The sequence below is a fragment of the Bombus flavifrons genome, chromosome 6, assembly GCF_040668555.2.
Source record: "Bombus flavifrons isolate JBK064 chromosome 6, iyBomFlav1_principal, whole genome shotgun sequence".
NCBI lineage: Eukaryota > Metazoa > Arthropoda > Insecta > Hymenoptera > Apidae > Bombus > Bombus flavifrons.
The window spans coordinates 11,840,580-11,866,739 of NC_138447.1; the positions used below are offsets into that span (position 1 = coordinate 11,840,580).

The 26,160-nt window shown below is 40.8% G+C and overlaps 1 protein-coding gene across 9 annotated transcripts in view; it reads left to right on the top strand.

Annotated features, from left to right (window-relative positions):
• The window catches only part of LOC138180909 (ensconsin), a 209,287-nt gene that overhangs the window by 38,665 nt on the left and 144,462 nt on the right, over positions 1–26,160 (top strand). For 3 of the 9 annotated variants that reach the window (XM_069115250.1, XM_069115254.1, XM_069115259.1), the window contains exon 1: positions 3,342–3,402. The exons of the other annotated variants lie outside the window; for them this stretch is intronic. In XM_069115250.1, coding sequence (XP_068971351.1) covers positions 3,357–3,402 — 46 coding nt within the window. In that variant the 5' untranslated portion in view covers positions 3,342–3,356. Of the gene's footprint in view, positions 1–3,341; positions 3,403–26,160 lie in introns of those variants that run through there. 9 annotated transcript variants of the gene reach the window in all.

Consider the following 26,160-nt stretch of genomic DNA (forward strand, 5'->3'; position numbering starts at 1 on the left):
CTCGTCTGTCCTGTTTAAATAATCCGTGGAAACGGGGCCTAAGTTGGACACGGTATCATAGTTTTCTTCTTGTCAGAATTTGTTTAGTTTCTAGTTCTCATCTTTTGGTCTTCTATTCTCTTTTGAATATTCTTTGTCGAGAGATGAATCTTCGAAGAGAAGATTTCTTTCTTTCTGTAATAAAAATCGTTTTACAATCGGTTATCGAGGAAACACTTGTCGAGATCCATAAATTTTCTACTTGACTACGTTGCAAACCGGTAGACGCGAAGGCAAGTCGGTCGTTAAGTTATACAGACGCAAGAATTTCCGATAGGAAACAACTGAATGCACTCAGCGTGCTGTCCGCTTTGTATAACAGGCCTCGCAAAATGGCAACGAGATTATGGTTAATTAGCTGACCCCGGGAACGGTTGGGTCATTACAGTCACATATGCAGTCACGTTTCTGGCAATAATCGTTAGAAGAAAGAGAGGAAATACCGTGAACACATCGTATCAGATTAAACAGCGTATAATCTTTGCCGTATTTTTATACTTTGTTCTTCTTTTTACATCATTTTCTTGCGTACGTTATGAAACTTGGTTTTAATCGTTCTCCGCTTAATCGACCAGAGTCGCGCAATTTACTGCTTAATGTCTGTCTAATTAAAATAGCGATCGTGCTCGACGGTCTATCACGGATATTATTATCGAGAGGGGTTAAAGTTTTAAACGCGTGTGTAGATCTTTACGCGAACAAAAATCGCGACAACGTACGAATCCATCCGTCGCGTCTGTCTGAATATTTTCGAAAGTGAAGCAGGAAAAAGGTCAGTTCGTGGCTGGTTCTAAGAATCGTGTCGCACCGTGGTCGTTGCTCGTGCCTCTGTTTACCGAGAGTCTGCTTTTACAACCGTTAATTACAATCGTTGTACTCGTATTTCGGTCCGTTCCATTTCACGTCCTTCGTCTATCTTTCTCCTAGCTGTGTCGGCCGTTTTGCATCCATTGTGCAGCCACTGCTGCGAGTAATTGGTCCCCTAACTTGCAACTATTAGGCCTTGCAGATATTAGAATGCGCTTCATTCTCTCACGATTAGACAACTTGCTCTAGGTTAGGTAATAATAACGACAGTCGTTGCAACTTAGGCGCTGATCGAGAAACATTTCTTCTTCCCTCGGTGAACGTTTCTCGATTATAAATCGAGCTTTTTGCTGGATCGAAACTTTCGATTATTAAGCTGAAAGAAAAGAAACCTTGTTCATAGTTCAGTTGCTATTGAATTAATGTAGCAACTGAAGGATCTAGCGAATTTAACGCTGTGTAGTTGGTTACTGATAAAGCCAAGGGAGCGATAAAGCGTATTTGAAACAGTATTTGTACGAGTCCCGATAACGACGTGGTAATTTACCCAATTCCATTCTTGGACCAATTCCTTGTGCGTGTCGAAACCTTATCACGATATTACTTGTGCTTAATCGCTATCGGAGTTTTGTTACGAGAATTATACGTCGAACGTTTGCGTTCATTTGCCTTCACGGGCTACTAGAGAAACGTCAGCTACTAAATCTACAACCGGGTCACTCTACCAACGTAATACCGGAGTTAAGAGATTTAATCATAGAATGGTAAATGGAGCGTCGAGCTGCATCAAGAATTCCATTCTCTCCACTCTCTAACTTCGCTTAAAATTCAAAATTCTGAAGCCCCTATAAGCATCTACTGTCTCGAAACCTTTCATTCAAAACCTTCGACTTCGAAATATCTTACGTATTTACTAATTAAAAGACGATTAAGGCAAAATATATACAGCGGAATTAGCGCATTCAGTTTATTGTGGCAATCAGCAATTATTAGATTCATTCGCAAATAAACTTTCAGCTTTTTATATTGTAACTATGATTCTTGCAGCGAATATACTCTATAAACGATCGTGTTGAAGTTAAATGCTTTCGTCCCTCGTTGGGAGGTAAACAAAAGCATGATGAATCAAGGGTGTTCGAGGCACGAACAAGTAGAGAAATAGGATAAACGAAGGGAATGCGAATCTTGCGTAGCATGTGGGGTTCTAATTTTACGTACGGATGGGTCGTCTTTCTCGATTCCACCTAACAACGGCCGCTCTAAAAGCAGTCTTTTCGATAGAGGCGTGACTGCGCGCCACGGTTCAAATATGCTCGTAGGTTCGCGTTTTTTCCACCGTAATATTCGTGGCGCTCTGGTCGACGATCGAGTTGCGCCTCCGAAGTGGAGGCTTTCGAACTTCGCTATGAAAGTTTCTTTTACTGTCGGTATAGCAGAGCACTGACGTGTCGGTAATCGTTGCGACAGCCGGCAAACATGCTATAGCGACGTTGCATTTTATCGAACGGGCACCGTTTCTATTCGGGATCATTTATTTCGACAGGGGAAAAGGGATCTTTTTGATCGGACCGACTATTCCTCCGTATTACGTGTACGAATATCGTAACCCAGATCCAGTAAGACGATTTAACTTTTAATTTAACGTTTCTAATTTTTAGAATTTAAATTTTCTAATAGATTGGACCATAAAGTATAACCATAAGCGCGTGCAATGTAAATAGAAGACTTTGACATAGCAACCGCTGAATCGTAGATTCTTTTAAAGAAAGGAAATACTTTTATATCTAATCGCTTTGTCGCGTCAATTTACAAAGAATGCAGCATCATTTTTATCGAGATTAATTTAATTACGAAAACATGTTATGGCAGCCAGGGAAAGACTAAATTGCGAGATACGATATCAATTAAACGTTTTAAAGACTGCAAAGAGTAGTATAATCCCAATCAGATCACCGTTACGATAGTCGGGTAATTACCTCATTGTTGCGATTTGAGGGGGAAAAGCGCATGTCGGGCGATTCGAGTTGCGTGTTTCTCCCCTCGGAAAGGCTAATTGCACCCCTGCGGTCATCGGACCACGACACCTTAAACATAGCGGTTTTTCCAGCCGGTTTACGATTGACAAGTGTCCACGAATGATTCAATTAAATTTCTCCCTGGGGGAGGACGCAGTCGATCGATCCGCCGTTCCATTACAAACAAACACGTCGGACATTCTCTTCCTTTTTCGTTACGTCCCGCTGGCTCCGTTACGATTGGCAAACATCGAAAAGAAACAGCGCGTAGAATCGTTTCTTGCGTTTGTTACTTTTCCAATTTTCATCGAGATTAGAACCGTTCGTCGAGGCAGTTATTGAATTTCAAAAACCCCCACTGTGTTTTAACCGATCTAAAAATAGTCCGTTAGCCATGTAGATCGACTTTTACAATTCGTTTTCTTTTCTGTTTGTTACAGGTGAGTCCATTGTTGTATCGAATTTAACGATTCCTGCGTGATCGATGGTTAAACGATGGATCAGACTTTCACTGTAATGGGGTATGCATTCAGACGTTCAGGTAAAACCCCGGCATAAATTCTAAACGCACGTTTTCTTTGGACATTAAGCAAACAACTTAATCGAACAACGTGCAGCTACGCGTGTTATTATCATGGCTGATGGAAAAAGTAAAAGGGACTGGCGTTGTACGATCGCGCTTTCACCAGGATTCTGATATTTAGAGACGCGTTGGCGCGAGGATACGTACGGTGAAAATAGCCGCTGTGGTATCGGCCGGCCGTTTGACATTTATGCGTTTCGTCCTAATAAGCGTAACGCAATAAATACTCGACGGGATGAAACCCACCAGTGGAAACAAATTGCAATACGCGCGCGCGACTTCTTCTTCATCTTCTTCGTGCCTGCTGGCAGCAGCCGTAGCAGCCGTGCAGAAAGTTATTACGAAAATGACCCGTAACCGTGAAATAATGGTCGTGTCTTTTGTAACGCGAAATCACGAATGTGATTCCTTGTTTCCTACACGTGTACGATCCATGGATTTCGTCTAGGAGAGCGAAGGTTGGGAATGAGCGAAATGATTAACTGTCAGAGATAGATATAATTTTTCCTCGTTTCCATTGGATATATCATGGACGATAATCGTTAGGTCTATTTCTTTTTATCTCGTCAATGTTGGAGTATACGATCGTGGAAAGCGATTTCGCGCTGTTTTATCTATTTAATTATTTATTTTTCGATTTAAAATATCACGGGCAACAGCAACTAGATCTATTACGTTCTTTTTTTTTTTTTTTGTTCTATGTATGTTGAAGAAAACGTGGAAAGCGGTATCCATATCCATTTTATTTATTTATCTATCTGATTTTAAGATACCACGAGAAACGATCGTTACATCTATTACATTTTTTCTACCTCATAATGTTTGAGAATAAATGAGATGATCTCTTTTAATACGAAATATTACGGGTAATAATCATTAATAGATTTTTCCTACTCTAACGATATAAGAAAATACGTGGAAAGCGGTATTCACCCCGTTTCGATGCGTTGCGCCGAGTTTTCTCTGCGTTAATTGGTGTCAGTAACGAAATTCCTATAACGCGAAACTTTTCCTTTTAATGTTATTCCTCATGACGTGATTGGTATTCATAGTACACTACGCTTTAATATTCATTAATTATAATCTAGCGGTCTATTCGAAACAACCGCACAACCATTAGAATTCTAATATTCGATAATTGATTACGGACGAACAATCTGTAGCTAATCGATCTCTCGCATTAAATTCAGTCGTTTGTAAACATATTGCAGGAAGAAAGCAGTTTCGTTATTATTCATAGCCCTAGAAATTAAGGTCGCGTGGCATTATTTCAGTAAGACGACGTTCTGTGGATCGTTGTTGGAGACGGACGTCCGCGTCGCTTTCTTTTAGCCATTTCGCGGACGATTCATAGAGAAGCGTCGCACTTTTTAGAAACCGCGAAGCATATTTTCGACGTTGCATGAATTTTATGCGTGTCAGAAAAAGCGACTTTCTCTCCCGGCCAGGATAAAAATGTGTTCCGTTCCTTTTTTCTCATGTCATTAATAACAAACCGCAATGGTCCACTCGTTGAACAGAACAAGACGTTAAATCTTCGTCTGCCGTTAATTATCACTGTGCTACGGAGAAACGATTAATACCTACAACCATGGCAACGGTCAATTAACCTTAATTATGTTCGTTAATTGCTACTCGGACTTGTAGTCTCATTACTTCGGCTGTTTATTTCTATATTTATTTCCGTGAATATCGATATCAGTCATTTTTTGTAATTCCCGCATCGTCGTTTGAGAGCGTTTAGTTTAGCTTTCCTCGATTTCTCCACGAATTTATCCTAAGGTTTTAATTCGAATCGTGGAAGCACGGAAATTATATCGGCTACCGTTACGGGGATTTTGCCTTTTTGTAATCGGATGGCTGTTTGTACTACGAGAAAGCGAATTATTTTTCTAACCCGGCGTCCTAGATTCGAGTTTAATCGTCTTCTTTCTCGTATATTTGTGTTCCAGCTTAAACGAACCCGATTGCTATCCAAACGTCGGCTTGAAACGGGTTCTATCTTTTTCCCACTAGTTCGGTTCCCCTATTTCATCGGCGTTAATCCGACTGTAGTAATTTCTGCTCGTTAAAACGGTTGCAAGCTTTGCTCAACGTAGAAAAGATCCTGGCGACGATCTTGAGTAAGGAGAACCACTATTTGCGACAATTTCATCTGAAAACCTTTAATGAAGTTTGTTGCTCGTTGTCAGATCCTATGTTCAATGTTCGTTTCGTTTAATTAATCTTACGATGCAATTAATGGAAGAATTGGAAATGGTTAGGGATTAAAAGCTTTCACTGTTATTCTGGAAGAATTCGTTTCTCAGACCATTTTATATCCAATTTCATTAAACGTAGAGGTAATTGAAAACGATCAATTCGATACTTTGCACAGAAAGTAATCCACCTCAAAGAAAAAATATTATACAGGACTTTTTTAATACCCAGTAACACAGCTTTTGTACACAGCTGGATACTTTCTAATTTCAAGCAAACAGTTTTCCGATAACCGTTGGCAGAATTTTATTATGAACAAAGCACTCGCTGATTTAATTAATTTATGTAGTTATCTACTAGCGCTTATAAACGCTGTAGGGTGTACTCTATTTACTTGTTTTATTGTTACTTTACTTCGTTAACAAAAGTGCAAAAATCGCGTGAAAAAGTTAAAAATGAAAAGTATGCAAGATGTATAATTCAAGGATAAAAAGGTTAATTAATAAGTGATCTTATTAATCGCATTTCTTTATTTTGTAATACGTACATTCATGATACATTCTCGGTATCATTGAGTTCCTTTAAAAAGCAGTTAAATAAAATCTTTCATAGCTCAATGTTGTCTGTATATCTTAACCAATCGCTACAATCTTTTATATATTTTTCCTCTTTATCGCCTTTTCATAATTTACATAATATGTAATGCTTAGTTACAATTCTTATCATTGATAACAATAACGTTAATGTCGACTCTTCTGGTATCGATCAGTAACAGAAGAAAGAAAAAGAAGAAACAAAACAGAAGTTGTCATAAAGATATCGATCAAAATCGCACAAACCTAGGATATATAGAAAATAAACATATCTGGCCATCGGAACACTCGATTCTTGGTCCAGGACAAACAGCAGCATCGATGTATCGCGATATAAGACGCGCTATAAATTTCGACGACAACTTATATCGAAGCTAACCGTATCTTTTGCCACGATAAGTGTGACAAAAGATCGGGCATGCACGCGTACCAAGGTAAGTTTCTCTTCTCGGGGGCTGGTGGATTCGAAGTCCGTAAATCACACAACTCGAGATCGTAATCGATCGATAAAGGTCCGCGCGGATGGAACAAATTGACCCACTTAACGATCGTTTCGTCTCGGTAGTATCGATCGCGAGGAAGTCGTGTAGTGGCTGGTGTTCGAGGAGAGATGCCGTTTTATTGAGACATTACTCATTCCTCCCGGGTTGCACTTGTTACGTTGAGATGCACTTGCCGTGAAGGATAGAGGGCGCGGTCAAGGAATGTGAAGATTCCTCGTAGAAGCAGAGGCGCGCTTTTGATTAATGGCCCGGCCGGGTAGTTTCTTGACTTTACGCTTCACGTGCCTATGAAATATTTAAGCGCTCTCTTTTCTCCGCTTTTCTTGTAGCTATAATTCTGGATAGACTTGCTTACCGTGGATTTCGAAGTTTCTTGCTCTCTATTTTTCTCCCTTGGTTCTGGTCACCAATCTGAACGATACGTTTGACATGTACGTCTACTCGAAACGACAGTAACGACGACGCTCTCTGAGTAAACCGTCATAATGAACCCTTCGCGTGTGACGAGTGTCATGCGAAATCAGGTCAGTCCTTCTGTGCAATCACAGATGAATCGAATATAGGTAGCGGAACGTAGCGATGTGAAACAGAAATCCGTTCGTCCGAACGCCAACTAGCTTTGACAAAACGTACCATAACGATTGATATATTCCATCCATTCCTGCCTTTCTTCTTTCTTTCCTTTTTTGCGTCTCTTAGACGTCACGTCGGCTCGCAACGTGCACGTTATATTTTTTTTTCTTTATGCAATTCGATTTATTAACAGACAATTTGAAGTTAGACGCAATCGATAATAGACGGTATTCTTGCCCCTATTTCAATCTCCTAATTGCACATGCGCCGTGAAAGCATTCGAGAGATAGGTCACCGTTTCCATACGACACGTACGTGTCTCGTAATAGCGCGGCTCTCCTTTCTCATACTTCGATTCGACCGACTAAATCGTTTTCACTTTGAGGCTGTCCACAATCGACACCTGACTTACCAACTTCTGACAGCAATTCCCTTCAACTTGTCGCATGCATTGGATATCGATAATATCGCGGGTTGTCGGTTCTCGCCGAACGTTTGTTAGTTCGTGCAAAGGGAGAAACGTAACGGTACATAAAATAAATCGAAAAACTTGCCTAGAAATTGATTTCACGGACTTTGAACGCTTGTTTGCACACGATGTTGTTTTACAAAACCAATGCTCAAGCGAAAGTTGACGTCGATGGAAAAAAAGCCTATTTACGTGTGTACTTTGGTCTTGATGCATAACATACGTAATTGATCGCTACGATTTCGTATTCTCGTGCGTTCCCAATAGCTTCGAAGCAGCAAGCTGGTGCGTGAAACGCGTTCTCTTTTCGCTCTTATACGCATTCCGCGGAATATATTCCGATGAAATTTTACTTCGTTCGGTTCAGCTAACGCCTGTATAATACCTTCTTTACTGCTTGAACATAACCGTTCGTGTTGTGCTGGGGTCGAATACCGGTTGGTTATGGATTTTTTCCTCTTGACGTATACCTTTTTCCGTGCGTCAAAACGAAACATGACTCGCGATCTACTTAAAATCGATAATATTCCACGGTTCAGTCGACGCCTGGGTCCTCGTTCAACTTACAAACGATAGGTGTCGGTATCTCAGGCACGATCCGAGAAAACATTGTTACGTTGTGGCAACTTTCGAAAGCATCTAATTAGTTATACTTTCAGCAAGCATCGTAACTAGGACAGTGCAATATGGCAAGATTTAGGAGGGTGTACAACTTAGCACGCGCGTCATCGGGAATCTTATTTTATAGAGGATATCCCAGTAATCATGGTACAATCGGAAGAGGAGCGATTTTACGTGAAAAGATAAGTCGAAAATATAGGATAACATTTTTCATACGACGTATTCACTTCCAAGAAATCGGAGTTTGAAAATTTGTCAAGTATAGTTGAACGTGGATAATTTTGGACTTGATAGGGTTGAATAATTAACGAGGTTATTCTACGTGCGGAAACAAGTGAAAGGTGCTGAATAAAATATTTTCGTAGAACGATTCGTTTTCGATAAAATAAAATTTAAAGATTTATCGTAACTAAACATAGTCGGCCTAGTTCTTTTCTACACGAGGCTCTAAGCGGAAAAGATTTATTCTATATTTTCGATTTATATTTTTACGTAGAATCGCCTGTTTGCCGACTGTACTATGATTACAGGGATACCCTGTATATGTCTCTCTATATGACCAGCTGCTGTTCGTATTTCCATCCGGTTGCATCTCACGTATGAAATAAGGTTCATCGAAGTTATTTTGTACGTGGCGATTTTCGAAACTGGAACGGTGTACAGCAACAATAGTGAAGACTTTTAGATTGTTCTAGAGGAGATTCGGTTTCCTCCTTTAATCTGGTTATTTCGACGTTACACGAATTGCCAATCTTTTGGGTGTAATATTATAGGATAGAATAAAAGCTAAGTAATTCGTTTAAATGGAAATACATTACTCCAAATAACTAGAGAATTATTATTATGAATATTTTTATTGCATCAACCAAGCACACAGAAGAAAACCTTAATTTTTTTTTATCTATGTTAAACACGAATTACGTTATATGTACACCTATAGGAATCAAAACCAAGTAAAATTAATTTATATTTAGAAATTTTTAATTTAATTACAGAAGTTCTGCTTATGAAACTATTCTGCTAACACGTTAATATAATATTTCCCCCATCGCATAACATCTACGATCTATCCGATATATTGCTAAAACCGTTCTGAAAAACTTATTTTTCATCTCGCCGTAACGTAACTTATTCAATACTTAACTCCCCTTCGAGAATACCCTCGTAAGGGTGACTCACTACAGTTCGAAACTAAGCTAATCCAATTGCTGCGTAAGATAGCCATTCCGACCTACCGGATCTACCAAATTCCCCTATGCGTCTGACTCATGCACGGCCAGATCTACTTAACGTATTCTAACAAAGCCTCCAAACTTATAGCGCCCTAGTGGGTCATGTTTTCTCGTTGGTTTCTTACGAGCTGGTCGAGACTAGGATGTTGCCACCTAACCATAGAGCCATAGTGCTTGTTAACCATTCTACAAACGTCGGAACTTTGTGTCTTTGATATGCAATTAGGTCTGCGGACTAACGAATGATTGTTTTTCGTTTAATCGTTGAATGGTGGTTTGTTGTTGTATACTATCTTTGTTGCTGTATACTTTAGGCTCTCGAAAGATGACAAAACGCAGATTAGACGCACCATAATCCCCTTTTACGTGCCTAGATCCTGACCTCAGAGTGGTTATCGTACACGAGGAACAAACGAACGTTCATCGCGAAGGTCTGAGCCGCCGATCGTTCGGCACGAACGAGCATTGTTCTCGACCTTGCGTTTCTTTAATCGCGTTTTTCAACAGGCTGCGTGAACATAGCGTCCCTCAGGTGGACGTAGAATATTTTCTTTCAACTGTAGACTCGACACGATCGGTATCAACAGTCCTGTTCGTGTTTTATCTGACCTTAAATCTGATCCTCCCCGTGCCCCAAACGTGTTTATGTGATCGGATCGGGCTTTGGTAACGTTCTACTTTGTAGAGATCGTTTCAAAGAGAAAGTCCCGTCGACCGTTTTATTCTATATGTATAAAATTAGCAGTTCTTTTTTTACTCCTTCCCTTCGCCAAGTTTGGAACAATAGGAGTCAGCTAGTAGAAACTAGCGCGTTGTAATGACAATGGGGGGACGGCGGCTAGGCCCGAGAGAAAGATACGGATCGACGGTGTCAATAAAGTCGGATATTATCTTTATGCTTCCCCGTAGTCGTAACAATGCCTCTCGTTCGCGTCGTTAGGCGTATTTCGCGGGTTACTAGGACGTGCCGCGCTCGTAAAGCCGTGCACGATCGGGACTTCCGCCGCGATTAGCCGGATCTTTTCCTTCAATTGCAAAAATTATTCGGTTCGTGGCTCGTTTGCGCAACAAATACGTTTCACAATCCGTGACTGTGTGTGCCAGCTCGTGTTGTTTCGTTCGATGCGCCGGAATCCCGTTTGGCATTCGAAATACGATTCGACCGCCGAATCGCGAGTTTCCGTAGACGCGCGGAGCCATCTTTATCGCCCTGGACAAGAGGACATCGTTACGTCCCTCGTGCAATCAATTTGCCCGCATAGTCGAATTTTCTTTCAACGTATTCCGACCTGGTCTCGACCAGACAGTTTTCTCTCGAAATATCTTGGCTCTGTCGTTCCGAATGTAGGCCAGATCTGACTAAGAAATCTGCTTACCCTGCTAAGACGACGTTTTTTATATTAGTCCTTGCGACCTCCCTGAAGTTTATGTACATGATTTTTAAGACTCTTCTCTCCGTTTACCATCGTGGTATGTTTTTCGATAGAATTCTAGCATCTAAACAGGATCGTAACCTAGTTGTGGCTTTTTATAGGTGGCCATCTTTTCTGCATGTAAATATACTACTATTTATCTCTACTATTTAAAATACCCCTTACTTCGTTTATACCGAACGAAACGAAGAATCCAAGATGAAATTAACGAGAAAATCAAGGTTGCTCTAAGTTTATGTTTCGCCATTCTGCAAACGTTTCGCAAATAAACCGTTGTTCCAAGGGTTGCGTTTACCGCAGTTGTCGTTGCATTAAAAAACAAGGAGAAATGTGGTAGTTCGGGGAATAAATTCGGATCGCCCTCTTTCCTCAAGGACGCTGTCACGGGTAAACAAACGTTCACGCTCGGCGAAGATGCCGGTTCTTCTCTCTGGACGAGGGAACGAATCGGTGACGTAGACGTGGTCGTATCGACCCTTGTTGGTCGGGTGCTGGCTACCGTCACCGTGGCAACCCTCGCCCATTTCCTTTTGCATAGGAGAGACCGTGTACCGCCAAGACGTCGCCCCGTATACGTTTTAGCCACGCAACTAGAACAACGTCTTTCCGACTGGCTTCTCTTCATTAGCGGCTAGAACCATCGGGCGCTCGAGCACACTCGCGATTTTCGCCAGGCTTATCGCTACTACTCCACGGTACGTTGAATTTTTCCTCTCGAGGTATTCTTCTATTTTCCCTAGTTCTGTTCCCCCATGCGGAAATGTTGAATTGGAAATCTGACTTTGGAATAGAAAGGTAATTTTCTTAGAGAGGTCGAGATGCCAGACACTTCCTAATAGTCTGGTTCATGGTTGGCTCGAGGTAATGTAGCGAGGTTGGATTGTAGATAGGTTTTTGTTCGGTAAATACAAAGTAAAATAATGAAAAGTGTACTTAAGAATGGGTAAGATAGCAACGTCTCTCAGATTAATTCAATATTTTTAAAATTCTCCGTCTTTTATTGATCTTCGAGTGACTTTTGCCCGACTATCTCAATCTTTGAGCGACTCACTTCGGACATTCTCGTTTTCCAATCATAGAATCAATTATCGCATCTTTATGCTGTTAAATACAGTGCTTGTTTGAAAGTAAACATTATTCGATCCTATTTCGAATCAGAATGATGAAATTTTATTTAATCTTACACAAATCAGGAACGATAATTAACGATTGTGTATTAGGGCATGGAGGAAACGTATCGTTACAAGAGTTAAGAATGTCATACATACTATACATATACGTGCAGCCAAATTTCCATGTGACGTAAACACTGCTCGTTATCAATAATCTAGCACAGACACTCTTATTTCTCAATCAGCCGTCACCCGTGCGAATTCTTGATCTCACAGAAAGCGATAATTTCCCAGGAGAGGGAACCTGCCAAGTAAGATGCAGGGAGATAACGATGCAGGGAGATAACGATAATGAAACAGACAATGAGTAATCCGCCACAGTCAGCAGAGCACAGAGAGTGTACTCGTTTCTAGCACACAATCATCGTTGGAGTAAGCGAAGAAGAATGCGTAATTCGAACCTGTTAATGATTAATATCTCGAACGCGTTGTCGAAGGACGGTGGATTATAAATTCTGTAGCACCGCTAACGAAGTACGAATTACTACATTGCTTTTGTAGCAGCTGTTCGATAAAGATTACGATTTAACGGGGTAGCTGAAACGATAGCAATTTGCCAGGATGGACACGGAATCGGCCCGATGATCTCTCTAATTGAGTCTCGAGCTTCACCAGTGACCCGCATAATCGGTCGATGATTATTTATCGTCGAGCCACGAAGGTAGCAGAAAATGTCGACCGTGCCGCGGGCAAAGCATCCATCTACAATCAGATGCGATCCATTATTCACGACATTGTACCGCGATCTATAGTACAGTGTAGCCGAACTTATCGTTCGATGCATATTGCAAGTCTCTCGTTCATTGCCTCACCCTTAGCTGGTTTGTTCGCAAACGTCCATGGGAATGTTTCACTGACGTTTCTGACTGCCTCGTACATTGTTCATGCACGTAAAAATGCTCCCGTGTAATACTCGTTTCAAGAAAACGGAGGATAAGTCACGTCAACCGCGTTAACTTCTTGAGATTACCTTTTCCATTGAAAACGTGGAATAGGAAAGAATACACGAACCAACTTGAGACGTGATTTTATTTCGTTGTATATTTTAAACATACATATGCGGGATTGAGAACTTAGGTGTATGGGTGTGATGACTCACGTCACTTCTTTTTAATAGATTTGTATCAATTCTGAGATATTTATCGATGTTTTTACTATATGATGCAATTGCTCGACCAATCAAGCGTATCAAACTTTTCTCCATATAAAGGAAAGTTCGGAGGAAAGAGATTAAAGAGTAAAATTTTGCTGTGTTCACTGGTCTAGAATCTGAATTTACTGGCTCGAAATTTTGATTGCACTTGCCAGATCCATTATAGCAAAGAAGCTATATTTCATCTTCGAAACAGTGCCAAATTAATACAATTTCAAGTTGCTTGTTTCGCGATTTAAATTTGTTGGAAAATAACTGTAAGGAATCTATAAAATAATAAATTTTATTGGATAGAACTACTTTATTATCTTTTCAAAGTTTTCGTTTATTTGTCACAAATAAATTTCATTTATGAATCAAAACCGTCAAGATTATGACTGAGTTTGCTTAAGGAACTTTGCAAAGCCTGCGTATAACCAAATATCCCTATAGTATTAAAGCAACGAAACGTTGCAGCGGAAATGCGCGTGGATTATTATCACCCTTGAAACAGGCAAAAGTGGGTCGTTGTTTCCTCTTCTTTGACGTTCGACGTGATCGAGAATGTAATTTAGAACGATGCTCCTAATTGCTTCCGATTAGGCTGTCTCTGTGAGACACGAGAGCCCAGCCCACGTAGAAAGACGGGACTTAACGCACCACGACATCGGTGTACGGAGTGGAGAGAAACACAGGTGCAGCAGGAAGTCGATAAACCGTCCTGCACCTGTGTGTATTGGGTTCGAACGTGAAATCCGAGTTCGCACGGTCCTTAGCCAGGTCGAGTCAATTTATTTGTCAGTCCTCCTGTGCTTAGCAGGTCGCATGTGTATCGTGTCTCTGTATTGTTAACCGTAATATCGATTTATCCTCGAGCGTCACGCAAGATCCTCGTCAAGGACTGTCGCGGATTCATTTGAAAGTATGATATTAGCCGAAGCTGGTTATCGCGATCAACGATCCAATGACCTGGCAAAGGCGGTTTAACTTAGTCGTAGTGGCAAATGGTGAACAATGTGAACATTAATTAATAACGTATTTCGTGTGTATTTTGAATGTTATAATTTGCAGCCAAAGAGTTGACATTTGAATTTGTTGACATATGTCCAGTTATTTTTCTGAACTAAGGTATTTTGACTTTAGAAGGTATCCAGTCAGTCATTAGAGTCCTCGTACACTGTATAAGTGGCTATCTTTATTCAAGTAATATTATAGTTATTTATTAACGTACGAAGTACCAATAGTTATTTCATAAAAATATTCAAACAAATAGGAAAAACAAGTTCTTGTGTGCTTGCTATTTTTAACTTTAAGTTAACTTTAAGTTTAAGTTAATTAAGTTAGTTGTTTTGTCTTCTTTTCTTGTAATATAGAATGTACTAATTTCATGGTGGAATTTGATGGAGTTTAATTTAATTAAAAATTATTGTAGAGTATACGAAAACTAGTCGTGAGTGTTTCGTGACTATGTGTACTATGTTAGGAATTTTTATTAGGCAGACAAATTACAGTGTGACCGCATCACTTAGACATTCGCTCTACTATATTCCAAAATTCTGGAGCAAATGCCATGTCGCACCTCATAAAGAGGAACTAAATTACCTCTCATCTATCAATCGAATCTTCGATACCCAATATCTACGAGACTTCCAGTCACTAGTCATTTGCATAGTCTCATTCGCACTTTCACTGACCACACACAGTTTGGATATCTATCGTAAATCATCCGAGAGCGGAATAATGTCAGACCAACTGCATTCGACGACTCTTAAAAATGCATCGTCGCTGACATATACAATTTTGATAAAGTCTACAACTTTGGACTTAGTCCTTATCAGTAACTCGCTCGTTCAGATATTAAATGCTCCGATGACTAATACGTTTTGGCTTTACCGTATAAATTCACTTCGTTATCTTAAATGAGTATCGTGACTCAAAATCGAGGTAGAGTTGGTCATCCAACGTTCGAGTCGTATAAAAACACTTCGATATCGATTCATCCTATATTGAGGGCTTACCAAGCGTCGATTTCATTCTCTGGGAAAACCTACCCGATAAATTTGAATTGGAAAATCGTTGAATCTAACAGGATTCATGGTGATTGAATGGAGAAACGATGTCACGGATACCACCGAGGAAACGGAACGCCTCTGCGCGTGCGAGACGAATGTCAGGAGCGCGAATGACTATCACGCGTTACTTTTAATAGAATGGGACGCGCATCGGCGCGCACGAAACGGGAAATTGACGGCGGCGTGCGCGTACGCCTAGAAAATTTATGGTAATCCTGTGTCAGTTGCTGCCACGTTTCGATTTTTCCACCCTCGTCCTACGTGTACGACATATCCTACTGAATGTTTAATACTGCTTTTCGCTCGGAGCTTTTCTTCTTTTTTTTTTTATCATCCAACGTCTTTTTTATCGTTGTTGTACGATCGTATTATGACAACACTATTACCCTATGTATGTATGCGTGGGACATTTACCTTGAATCGTATGTAAAACAGCAAACCCGAGACAAGTCGTACGAGTTATTCATTGAATAGTAGATACATGTGTGTTTGATCAAGGGCTGGATGATTCCACTTAAAATAATTTGTATAGCTTTTCGTATATGTTTGAAGTGGTTCATGGGTAATTGGCCACTTGTGTAAGACTTTCCTGGACTAACAAGTACACGCGTAACACGCATCCTTCCGTCTGTCTAACAATGATGTACAATTTGCTATGACCCGGTGATGCAGTTGATGGGAAGCCCCCCCACGTGTGAGACCAGCACTGGAATGCAGCTCGAATAGCTGCGTATGTGGTCGCTTGTCAACCTTAATCCGTTTATCAGCATCCAATTTCTCGCGTAAGAGGAGCGATACATTTTCGAGCGAGGCTGCCGGAGATTTTTGAATAAAGTGGAATAATTTATATAATCAGAATTTAGATAGTGATCGATGTAATCCACAAAATTTAAAATTATTCGTGAAATTACCTGTATATAGTTGAGATGTTAAAACTCAATGGAAAATAGCAAATGATCACGCTTTAAACATAGCGAAATTTTACAAACTACAAATTAGAAGTTACTATCTAATAAATTCTTTTGTCTAACAATAATAGGTTTAACAAAGAAATAAAGATTTGGGAACGAATTTTATAAATCATACAAATCGATTGTTTACTTTTACATAAAATTGTACATTCGGACGAGGACTGTATCTGTTTTTTGAACTCTTACGAACAATCATAGCTGGTCAAATGTTGCTTATGCCGATGACCGACACATATTGATCTAACTTTCTTAATTCGAGGAACTTGCACCGACATCGTGCTATTGTGACTCAAAGTTGACAGAGAATTCATCATTCAACGAACTCTCAACACCAGACGTTTCTAAAGTAGACGAAAATTTCTCAAGAAGTGAAACGACACATGGCGTGATGGTAGCCAAACGAAAAGAAGCCTGTAGAGACACGTGGTGTTAATTAAGTGACGGCGAAGGCAATCGAGTCTGAGCCACGACGCACGAAAGTCGAGGAAAGTGGACGAGAATCGCGTGTCGTCGTTGTCGCGCCTCGTCACGTGTTGAAATGCAAACGTGAGGCAAGACTCTCCGTTTCGTACGCTCGAGACATCTCGTCTCGAGATCGAGCCGTGCCCTCTTGTCTCTTTTCGAGGAACTCTGAACGGAGCGTGTCCGAACGCGTGCATCTTGATTTTCTGCACCGCGTCGGTCAGCTTTCACTGCTCTTGTCTACTTTTCGTATAAAATAATCCATCAATTATATTTCTGTCATGTCTATATGAACTTTCTGTCATCAATTAACGTAGACGAATAACTTGCAGACGTGTCGGAATTATCGATTCATAACGAATGAATTTTGATATTGTAGTTTCTTTGGAAAGTTCATAGTGAAATTTAGGAAACGTGTATTTGTAGGTATTTGGGAAATTTCATGATCGTTTCTCCGAAAAAGCTTGTCATTGTCAGCAATGAATTTCTCGAAGTAGTTTCTACAGGCTTCTCGACTATTCAGCTTCCTGCAATGGAAAAATGTTTTGTAAAGAGCGAACTATGGATAATATGCGATAAATTCTTGATGAACATTGAACACTTTTTACATGGTCTTTCTCCCTGTTGGAAAATACCATCGATATGGATCAGTACGAGGATTTTCCCTTTAATTGATGCATTTCATGTCCAACTGAAAGCAGTACATATCAGTCAATCAATGATTTGCTGATCGGCTGGTATGTAATAGAAGTTGAATGCTCTCTACTGAGCTTTTATTTTCTATTTATTTTGTTATATCTATTTCCTGCGCAATAAAATGAAAGTAAAGCTCCATAGATTTTTCCAAGTATTTATGTGTATGTCCTAACACTTATAGCCAACGATATACCTGTGCATAATAAATAATTTTTTTCAGTTTTTCTGAACTGTACAATACATAGGGTATAATAAAATAAACCGACTGTAAAAAACAACACGAACTTTCGAGCAATAAAATAACTATCCAAAGAACAAAACGTAGTTAAACACAAAAGGAGAAGCGGTGTTATTCACTTGGCGAAGCGCGTAATTCGCATCCTTTCACGGGAGTCGCATTGATCTTTAGGCAAGGAGCAGGTATAGGACGAGTCGAAGCGTCACGTCGGTCACGTTTTCTCTTTCCTCTTTCTTTCCTGTCCCTTCCTTTTTCTTTTTCTTTTTCTTTTCTCGCGCAGCCCGTTTACCCTGTGCTGTCTGTAGGCGTTAAACGCGAGCCAAAGGATACCGTCGATCGATCGAACCTATCATCTGGGTCAGCCTCGCGCCACTCTCCACGTGTACACAGCCCTTTTTATTATCCTCTGCGCTCTCGAACTCGCCACATCTACACGCTGATATCACAAGCTAACGAACTTACCCGGAGATACGGTGCGCGATTAATCAACGAACTCGAGGAATCTGCTCGATTACCTTGTAATTAGTTACGAGTCGCTGTATCCTGGAATTAAGAACCGAACGTGCTTCCATTCGGTAGGTCCGTTTGATCGGTCAGAGATCTTCTAACGGACGATGATCGAGGATTTTGTAGTGTACGTTGTGTTATGTTCCGTGAGATCCACGGCTAATGGGGAACCAGTGTTTCGCAGGCGCAAGAACACTGCCGGTTGCGGAGTCGTAACGAGACGATACTCCTTGTACTATGGTATAATTACGCGGAGCAACTGTTATCTATGGCTTGTAGTTCGGTGAAAGCCTAAAAGGGGTAGACAACCTCGGTCACGCCTACATCCTGCTCGGAATGTTTGCGGTTTAACGAATTATTTCATTCGACTCCTATGCATCCGGCTAGATAAATTTCTGGGCAAGCGAAGTTAACGAAAATCTCTCATTAAAATAATCGTTAATTTCCTGGAAAGAGGCCAAAGCTTTTAATTTGATGAATTCTACGATATGTCGAGCTCGAGCCGTTGTCCTTTATTCGATAAAGAATATCGCGTAATACGACATGCAGGGTGTCATAGAAGAGAACGTAAAAACGAGCAGAGAAAAAGAGAGAGAGAGAGAGATTTTGAATCGATAAAAGCAGAACAGAAGCTAAGGGCGAAGCGCACGAGAGTCGGGGCAATTTAATCAAGGAGATGGAACTAACGAGCCCTCTACCTTCTTTCGATCCTTTAATCCTTGCTGAAAGAGAAAGATAATTCTTGTGTGTCTTGGTCAAGAACTGAACAAGGATCTTTCTTGTTCATAAAGTGGTTAAATATGGCCGGACTTGGGTGAAACCGTTGTCGGCATTAAGATAGATCATATTGGAAGCAATACTCGATCGTTGTTACCTTGTTGTCTCGTTTATCGTTAAACTTTCTTCGAACGACTTGGAGTACACAATAAAATGTATAATTCAGTTCCCCTTAAGCGCGTAATCGGCCAGAATATGAGAAAGGAAAGTTGATCGATGTTTTCGATTTAAGTTAAAGACTTTCGTAGATTATTGGCCGGTTATTTATCGAAGCAATTCTCCACCAGCTACCACCGTTCGCGTAGAACAATTTTCCATCCACTTATTCCCGCGGCGATAATCTTCTCACCGGAGGAGAACATTCGCCTCGATCGCGATGGTTCGACTTTCGACGAGAGCAACGAGATACGCCAGCCGCTGACCGGACGAGATGCGATACCGCGGATTAATTCGCCGAGATTAAAGACACACGAGGACGATTGTTCGTGTTTCTCCGTGTATGTGCACCCTCTTTAGATTTCTAAGAAGGAAATACACTGGTGCTCATTGTACACTTCATTTCTTATTGAAACGAGAAACTGTAACGAAGCCGCCAGCAAATCCGGTGAGATTAGCTTCGGAAGAAGAGATTACACACCGCGTCGAAAATATCGATTATCAGATCGATACCACAACAAACACCATCATCGAGTTTCACCTAACAAGTTCACAGGGAGTTATAGCGAACGTTAACACTATGATGACCGATTGATGATGCTATATGTAGCATCTAGTATCATGTGAGTGTTAGCTATGCGTACGATACATACAGCGACTCATGAAAGTCATTGAACATTTATAGAAATCTCCTTACGGACCTAGCAAAAACCACATTTACTGAACCTTTAACGTGAAAACTATAAAACTTGAGATTAGCTGCTCGTCATAGTGTTAAAGCGACTCGAATTGACTAATACTAGTTAAATAACGTTAACGTAAGGTTAACTAAAATTTATAGAGAGAAAAGTCTGGATCAAATTTCTCGAGTTTCAACGTTATCATAGTTTCTTTGACCTTGCTCCAAGATTTCTGCAGACTCATTTAAATTCTTCCAAGCTTCATTCGTTAATTTGACTCGAAGGGGAGGGAAATGGGAGCAAAGCGCAGCAACGATTCTTCTTCGTGTCTGCTATCAAAAGGATCTTCGTTCGTATCTTTCGCCCCCACATAATGTAAGATGTAGGGGACGGTCGTGCTTGTTCGTGAGTGGAAATTAGAAGAGTGCATTTCGTGTAGCGAAATCTAGCCCCCGTCGTGGATTTTTCACCCTCGAACGTTTGATTCCACGTTGTTGTGTTGCTTATATCCGGCAACCTCCGGTTCTTATCTTCTCCCCAAGATCTTTCAACGGGTTCGAGAGGCTCGACACGCCGTGAAAGATCGTTTTTCCTTGGCCCTGGTTGCTCCACTTTCGCCGACCGTGGTCGATCGTTTAATTTACAGAGAGCCAAGAACTTGCTTCGCGGAAGCTCGGAGGAAGGAGAAAGAGAACAATATATATGAAAATGGGGGGAGAAAAAAATAGAAGAGTGAAATAAAGAAGCTGGTGAAGTCTTTTTGGTCATGGGTGTCTTGGTGCCTCCTCCACCCGAGATATTTATTACAGCGGAACGAAGTTATTGCCTGTCGAAGCCACGATCCTCGGCAACGATCATAGGAACGAAATTATTTGCGTTCCTTTTGCGCCTTCCGGGAATCAGCGAGGTACGACCCAATTCTCGTTGATACAGGTTTCGCCTAGTCGAGTTAGGCTCGTATTGGGCCAGATTCAACATCCACAAACGAATTTATTAGGAACTTGGGTACAAGTGTTATATAGAATCCTGATAGAAAATTCTACGATCGCTAGACTGTGGCTGTTTATGCATCCATAGACGATATAAAACTGCAAAAATACATGGAATGCACGTAATCTGCGAAAGTATTAGAAATATCAAGTTACATTTAACGTGCGAAACAAGCCTCCGATTAGATTCTATTTCTTTAATTGGACTCATAAATGTATAAATTTCTTCTTTACATCGATCTCGTTTTTGGAACAAATGCACTTTTTTCGTCTACCTTGTCGCCACTCTTGTTTATTGGCAGATCGTTGGATTCCATACAGGGGATTTTGTTGCGTACACGAATCGGTCCGTGAAAATGAATCGATCGTAACGGAATTGGATAACGCGTGGCAGCGTTTCAGTTAACTCCCTTTAATCCCGATTAGCCGAGCAGACACTATGGCTAGCGTGAGTGTGGCGTTGGTAAGTCGTGCCAATTCGGTCGGTTCTTACGATCATCCGAAGATAAGCGAGCCCCCCGTGTTATCGATAAAAGTGGGTCGATCAGGCGGGGCCATTGATTTTCCTTCGTTTCCTTCACTTGTTTTTGAATTTCTTCCCGATGATTCACGCGAAAATCTACGACTCGTATGAGTCGATTAGCAACGGAAATTGTTGATTACTGGAACATATCCCCGGCCTGTTAAACCGTTCAGATCGTATCTTTTGCCACGCGTGTATTACGCCGCGAAATTGACTCATTTATCACGTGGAGTAGAGAAAGAAGAACGCGCGCGCGCGCTAACGCGACTCAACCATTGCGACTCGCGAAAGAATCGCATCGCAGATTGCGTATCATCGTGTTGCCACTGAAAAACAGCTCGCGTCGCTTTCACCGCGTGCCATCTGCTCGTAACACGAGACCACGTACATACGTACGTCACGGCAGATTTAAACGGTTTTTGTTTTAATTATTTTCGCGTCAACCTTAATTACGGACGGTCTATGGCTTTGTTTACCTTGGAGGCTGCACGGATTGGCGTGTGGGCTGGATTCTAATACGAGTAAACGCAGATTGCTACAGTGTTCCGGAAAGAATCCGAGGTTGCGACGTTTTCAAGCTATCCTTATGTTTTATACGATACGTAGTTACACTCCCGTTCATAAATAGTAGGACACCTACCGATTTCGAACAAAACGGGATACAATAGAATTCCGCTTATCTGCATCTGTTGGAACGAATTTTAGTTTCAATCAATTTAGTTAATACCCGATTAATTGAATTATTGTCGATTGAATCCATTTGTCTGAACGAAAATTATATGTACGAAAAATGATAGATAATGGGGAAAATGATATACTATGAACTCCAATTATATAAAATGTTTGTTCCTCGACAAATTCAGGTAAATGGAATTCCACTATAATCAATCCAGATTGACAGGTTAGAATTATATTATATTCATACCAGACACATAATTCAGAATAGACAGAAAGAGATTTGTCAAAATTACTTGGAAGAATTATAAGGAAATACGCGTTTATCGCATTTCTTTCTAATCCTAACTTACTTTTATAGATATCCTAGTAGGTACTTCTGAACGGGAGTGTATGTATAAAGAAGATCGTGAAATTCGCGTGGAAAGCGGACGCAATTGGAAACGCGGTTATGACACATCCTCGATCACTCGTAGAAATCAAGCGTTCGCGTTATTAAAACACTCGTGGCTATAAATAATCGGATCGGACGTTAAACGATCGTTGGCTAAGAGAAAGTCATGTGTACGTGACGTAATTTTTGTAGGGTCCCTTTCGGTCGACTCCTCGACGCGGAAGAGAACGTTTTTCTTCTATTAGATTTTTTCTTTTCTTGTTTTCTTTTTTTAACGAGCAATCGGGATGATGATGCATGGTCAGTGCAGAGAAGAAGGTCATTTTTGCGCTCCTAGTCTGATGGATTTTTGCGCCAACTGGACGATCGTAAAAAAGATAGTAACTAATCCGAACGGTACACGAAGCTACTTTTGGCTCATGGTCTCGCGGATTACCGTCACGTCTCGGCGTCCCTTTTCTGGACGATCGCGCGTATCGAGCATCACAATGCCGTAATATCATACACGCGAGCTGCGAAATAACGGGGACTCGCGTGACGCGTCAATTTAGCGATGATTTAATCCTCCGCGCCAACCAGTTTTCTATGCATTCCGCGCTTCTCGTTTGTCGGCGCGTAGCTGTGCCTTCGGATTATTGACATTTCACTAAGTTTTCTGATAGCAGTCGCTGTGCGAACCTCTCAGGAATCAAACCGATCAACTTTACTTTTTGCAAACTTCTCAATTTCATTATCTGGATGCCTTATTATCATTAAGCATCTCACGGAAATAGATTATTTCCTTCCATAAGTTTATTTGTTTTCCAAGAGAATAAAATAAACGTACGTAAATCCCAATAGAATTATTAAAGTATTGTATCGTTCCATACATTTTCTTTACATTCTAATTTATGGAGTTAATCAATATATCTCAACGTATTACACACAATTTTCGCTACTTGATCCGATCTCTTCGAAACGTTAAAAATATTGGATCGTATTGAAACTTTTCACAGCTTCGAACCGACCTTCGAACCGTTTTATCGAATATTCCTTCGCTGAGATCAAGCATTTTTATTTTATGAAACCATAATTTTATTAGACTCTTCTTGAAAGTTTTCTGTCTAATGATTATCTGAAGTTATCGCAGTTTAATCATCGGCATCGCAGATCATCCGAAAATCACCGAGGGTTACCGAGGTCATATCGTGTAACTTCATTCGAAGATTTAAGATGCCATTAAGATCTCATTATAGGAGCCTTAAGGTTCCTCAAAGATCTCTCAATCATCATCAAGTTCATAGCAAAATCGTCGTAATAGATTCTCCTACGTACGAGATGAGCACTTTAATATCCTATTTATAATCAATCATCCATTCGTTTAAAACGACCAGTTCAAAGGTCATCGTGAAAGCTTTTGGAGCGACCAAATCCATCCGTAGAAAGGATGACAATTCGCCTGAGCCAAGCAACGTGACAAGATACCGTAATCAAGAACGAAGAGGAAGTTGAAGAAGAAGAAGAAGATCTCTGTCAATCCTTGGCCTGTCGGCAGATCGTGTGTCTGGTTCGATCGCGCCATGTACGAGGGTCGCCGCTATCAGACGAGTCAGACTGCTGGACTTGGCATATTAGTCTCCATAAAAGGGACATCGATCGCTATTTCAGTGACTTCGTATACGAGGCACGCACGCGGAAGATCAAGCCGCAAGAAGCTCCTCCACCGCGTGGGTAACAGTATACGATCGATGGAACTTCGGTTGGTTGTGAAGTATGCAGCGGTTTAACTTCTCGGTCAAAACTTTTTTCTTCTTCTTTCGATTTCTCCGTGGGATCTGGCAAGCAACTTGAATTTTTCAAGTTGTCGCGTCCCACCGCCACGCCGCAGACACGCGCCCGTCTGCTTGGAATATTCATCGACCCTCGGTCTCAGTTTCAGATTCCACGAGAATTCGGTGCGGTTGCATAACGAAACTTTTTGCAAGCAGCGAGCAAGGACGAGGCACTTAATCGAGCTCGATCGAACTTGATACTGGAAACTCGTAGCGGTAGACCACTTTCCTCGGCGCAGATAACTGCTTCAGCGTTGTAATACGCTTTTAAGCGGGGCATCCAATTAACCATCCAGGTAACAGGATCAAAGGAACACGCCAACGAATCTGACAGAATTTCAGATACGGTTGTGCCATGTTGATTGGCGGGGATTTTATTTCATTAGCTGACCCTCGCTATCTCCGCTGGTTTTCGAAGAGAAGAAACAAATGAAAAACGAACGAAAAAAAGAAAGAAACAAGTTTGTCAGATATTCGTATCCTACTCGCGCTCGATAGTAAAGAAAGATGTTCTTACGAATATGCTTCCTTTGATAATAATTAGAAATATATCTAGCTCTTCGATCTTTTGATTTTAAATGTACATTTTTTAAGGAGGAATTCAAACCCGACAGTGATGGTTTGTAATAAGCGTATAAGACTTAAGCGTAAAAATGACTTGAAATATACATACAGTTACTCTCAAAAGCCCTCGTACACTTTATAAAATGTAAACTGTAAAGAAAATGCCATTTCTATTTAAATCCTGTATCTGTTTCTTAATATGTAACGCAGTAATAAAACAGTAAAATTTTTACAGTAAAGTTTCGTAGCATATATTTCAACACAAGTGGCTACTTCATAAAGTGAACGAAGGCTTGCGAAGACTTCTATGATACAACACTCGACACCATTATTTACATCAATGTAACAAGAAGCTAATTCAAAATATACAGTTAGTTGTATAACATGGTAAAATATACCTGACCTAAGTGATGATCAATGGTTATATACCTACTTTCTTAAGTCATTGTACGTTAAATGGACAAATGTGTCGGCTATCCATATTCCTATAGCGCTCAACGTAGAAAAAAATTACTCGCGATTTCTTGGAATCATAACCCCCTCGATACCTGGTCAGGTAAGGTCCCGACCAATATAACACTATTATAACGGTTCTATCGTCGAGCATCGAAATTGTTCCCCATTTGAGACTAAAACCATCGTTTCAACCAACGCATTCGTTTCCATATTCCTTCTCCAAAGTTTTGCAGTGTCAAGTCGTTACATGCTTCCGAGAAACGTTCTAACGATCGTCACGTTATGCAGTATAGGTTCGGTGCAGCTTCATGAAACATTCCCTAGCTATAAAAGCGAGCTTGGCGCAAATTGCCAACCGCGGTCGGCCATGTCGTACGCTGGGGATATTCTCGCATCGCGAGCTTCTCACTCGACCGGCTCGCGCGCCTCCTCCCACCTTCCTCTTGTGCGCGTTTACGCTTAGCGAACGCGACGCTCGGTTTATCTTCAGCAAGAAAATCGCGGCCTGCCTCAACAGATCCGATGGATCGATCGAAACAGCACGCCGCGTTGTCATGCTTCGATAAGAAACACAATAAAAACGTGTACCAAGTACAATCTGGCGTTGCTCGAGTTGGCCAACGGTTTATACTGTTCAGGTGAAAGTCCATGTCTGTTTGTTTGTTTTTTTGGTTATTTACAATTGCTATAAACTATTTGCTACATGAAGGGTAATATATAAGAAGCAGACATATGGTTATACATGTGTAACTTGAGAAGAAACTATTATTCACGAAGGTATTCGAACATCTGTAGACTGTTTTTTATTTGAATGTGTT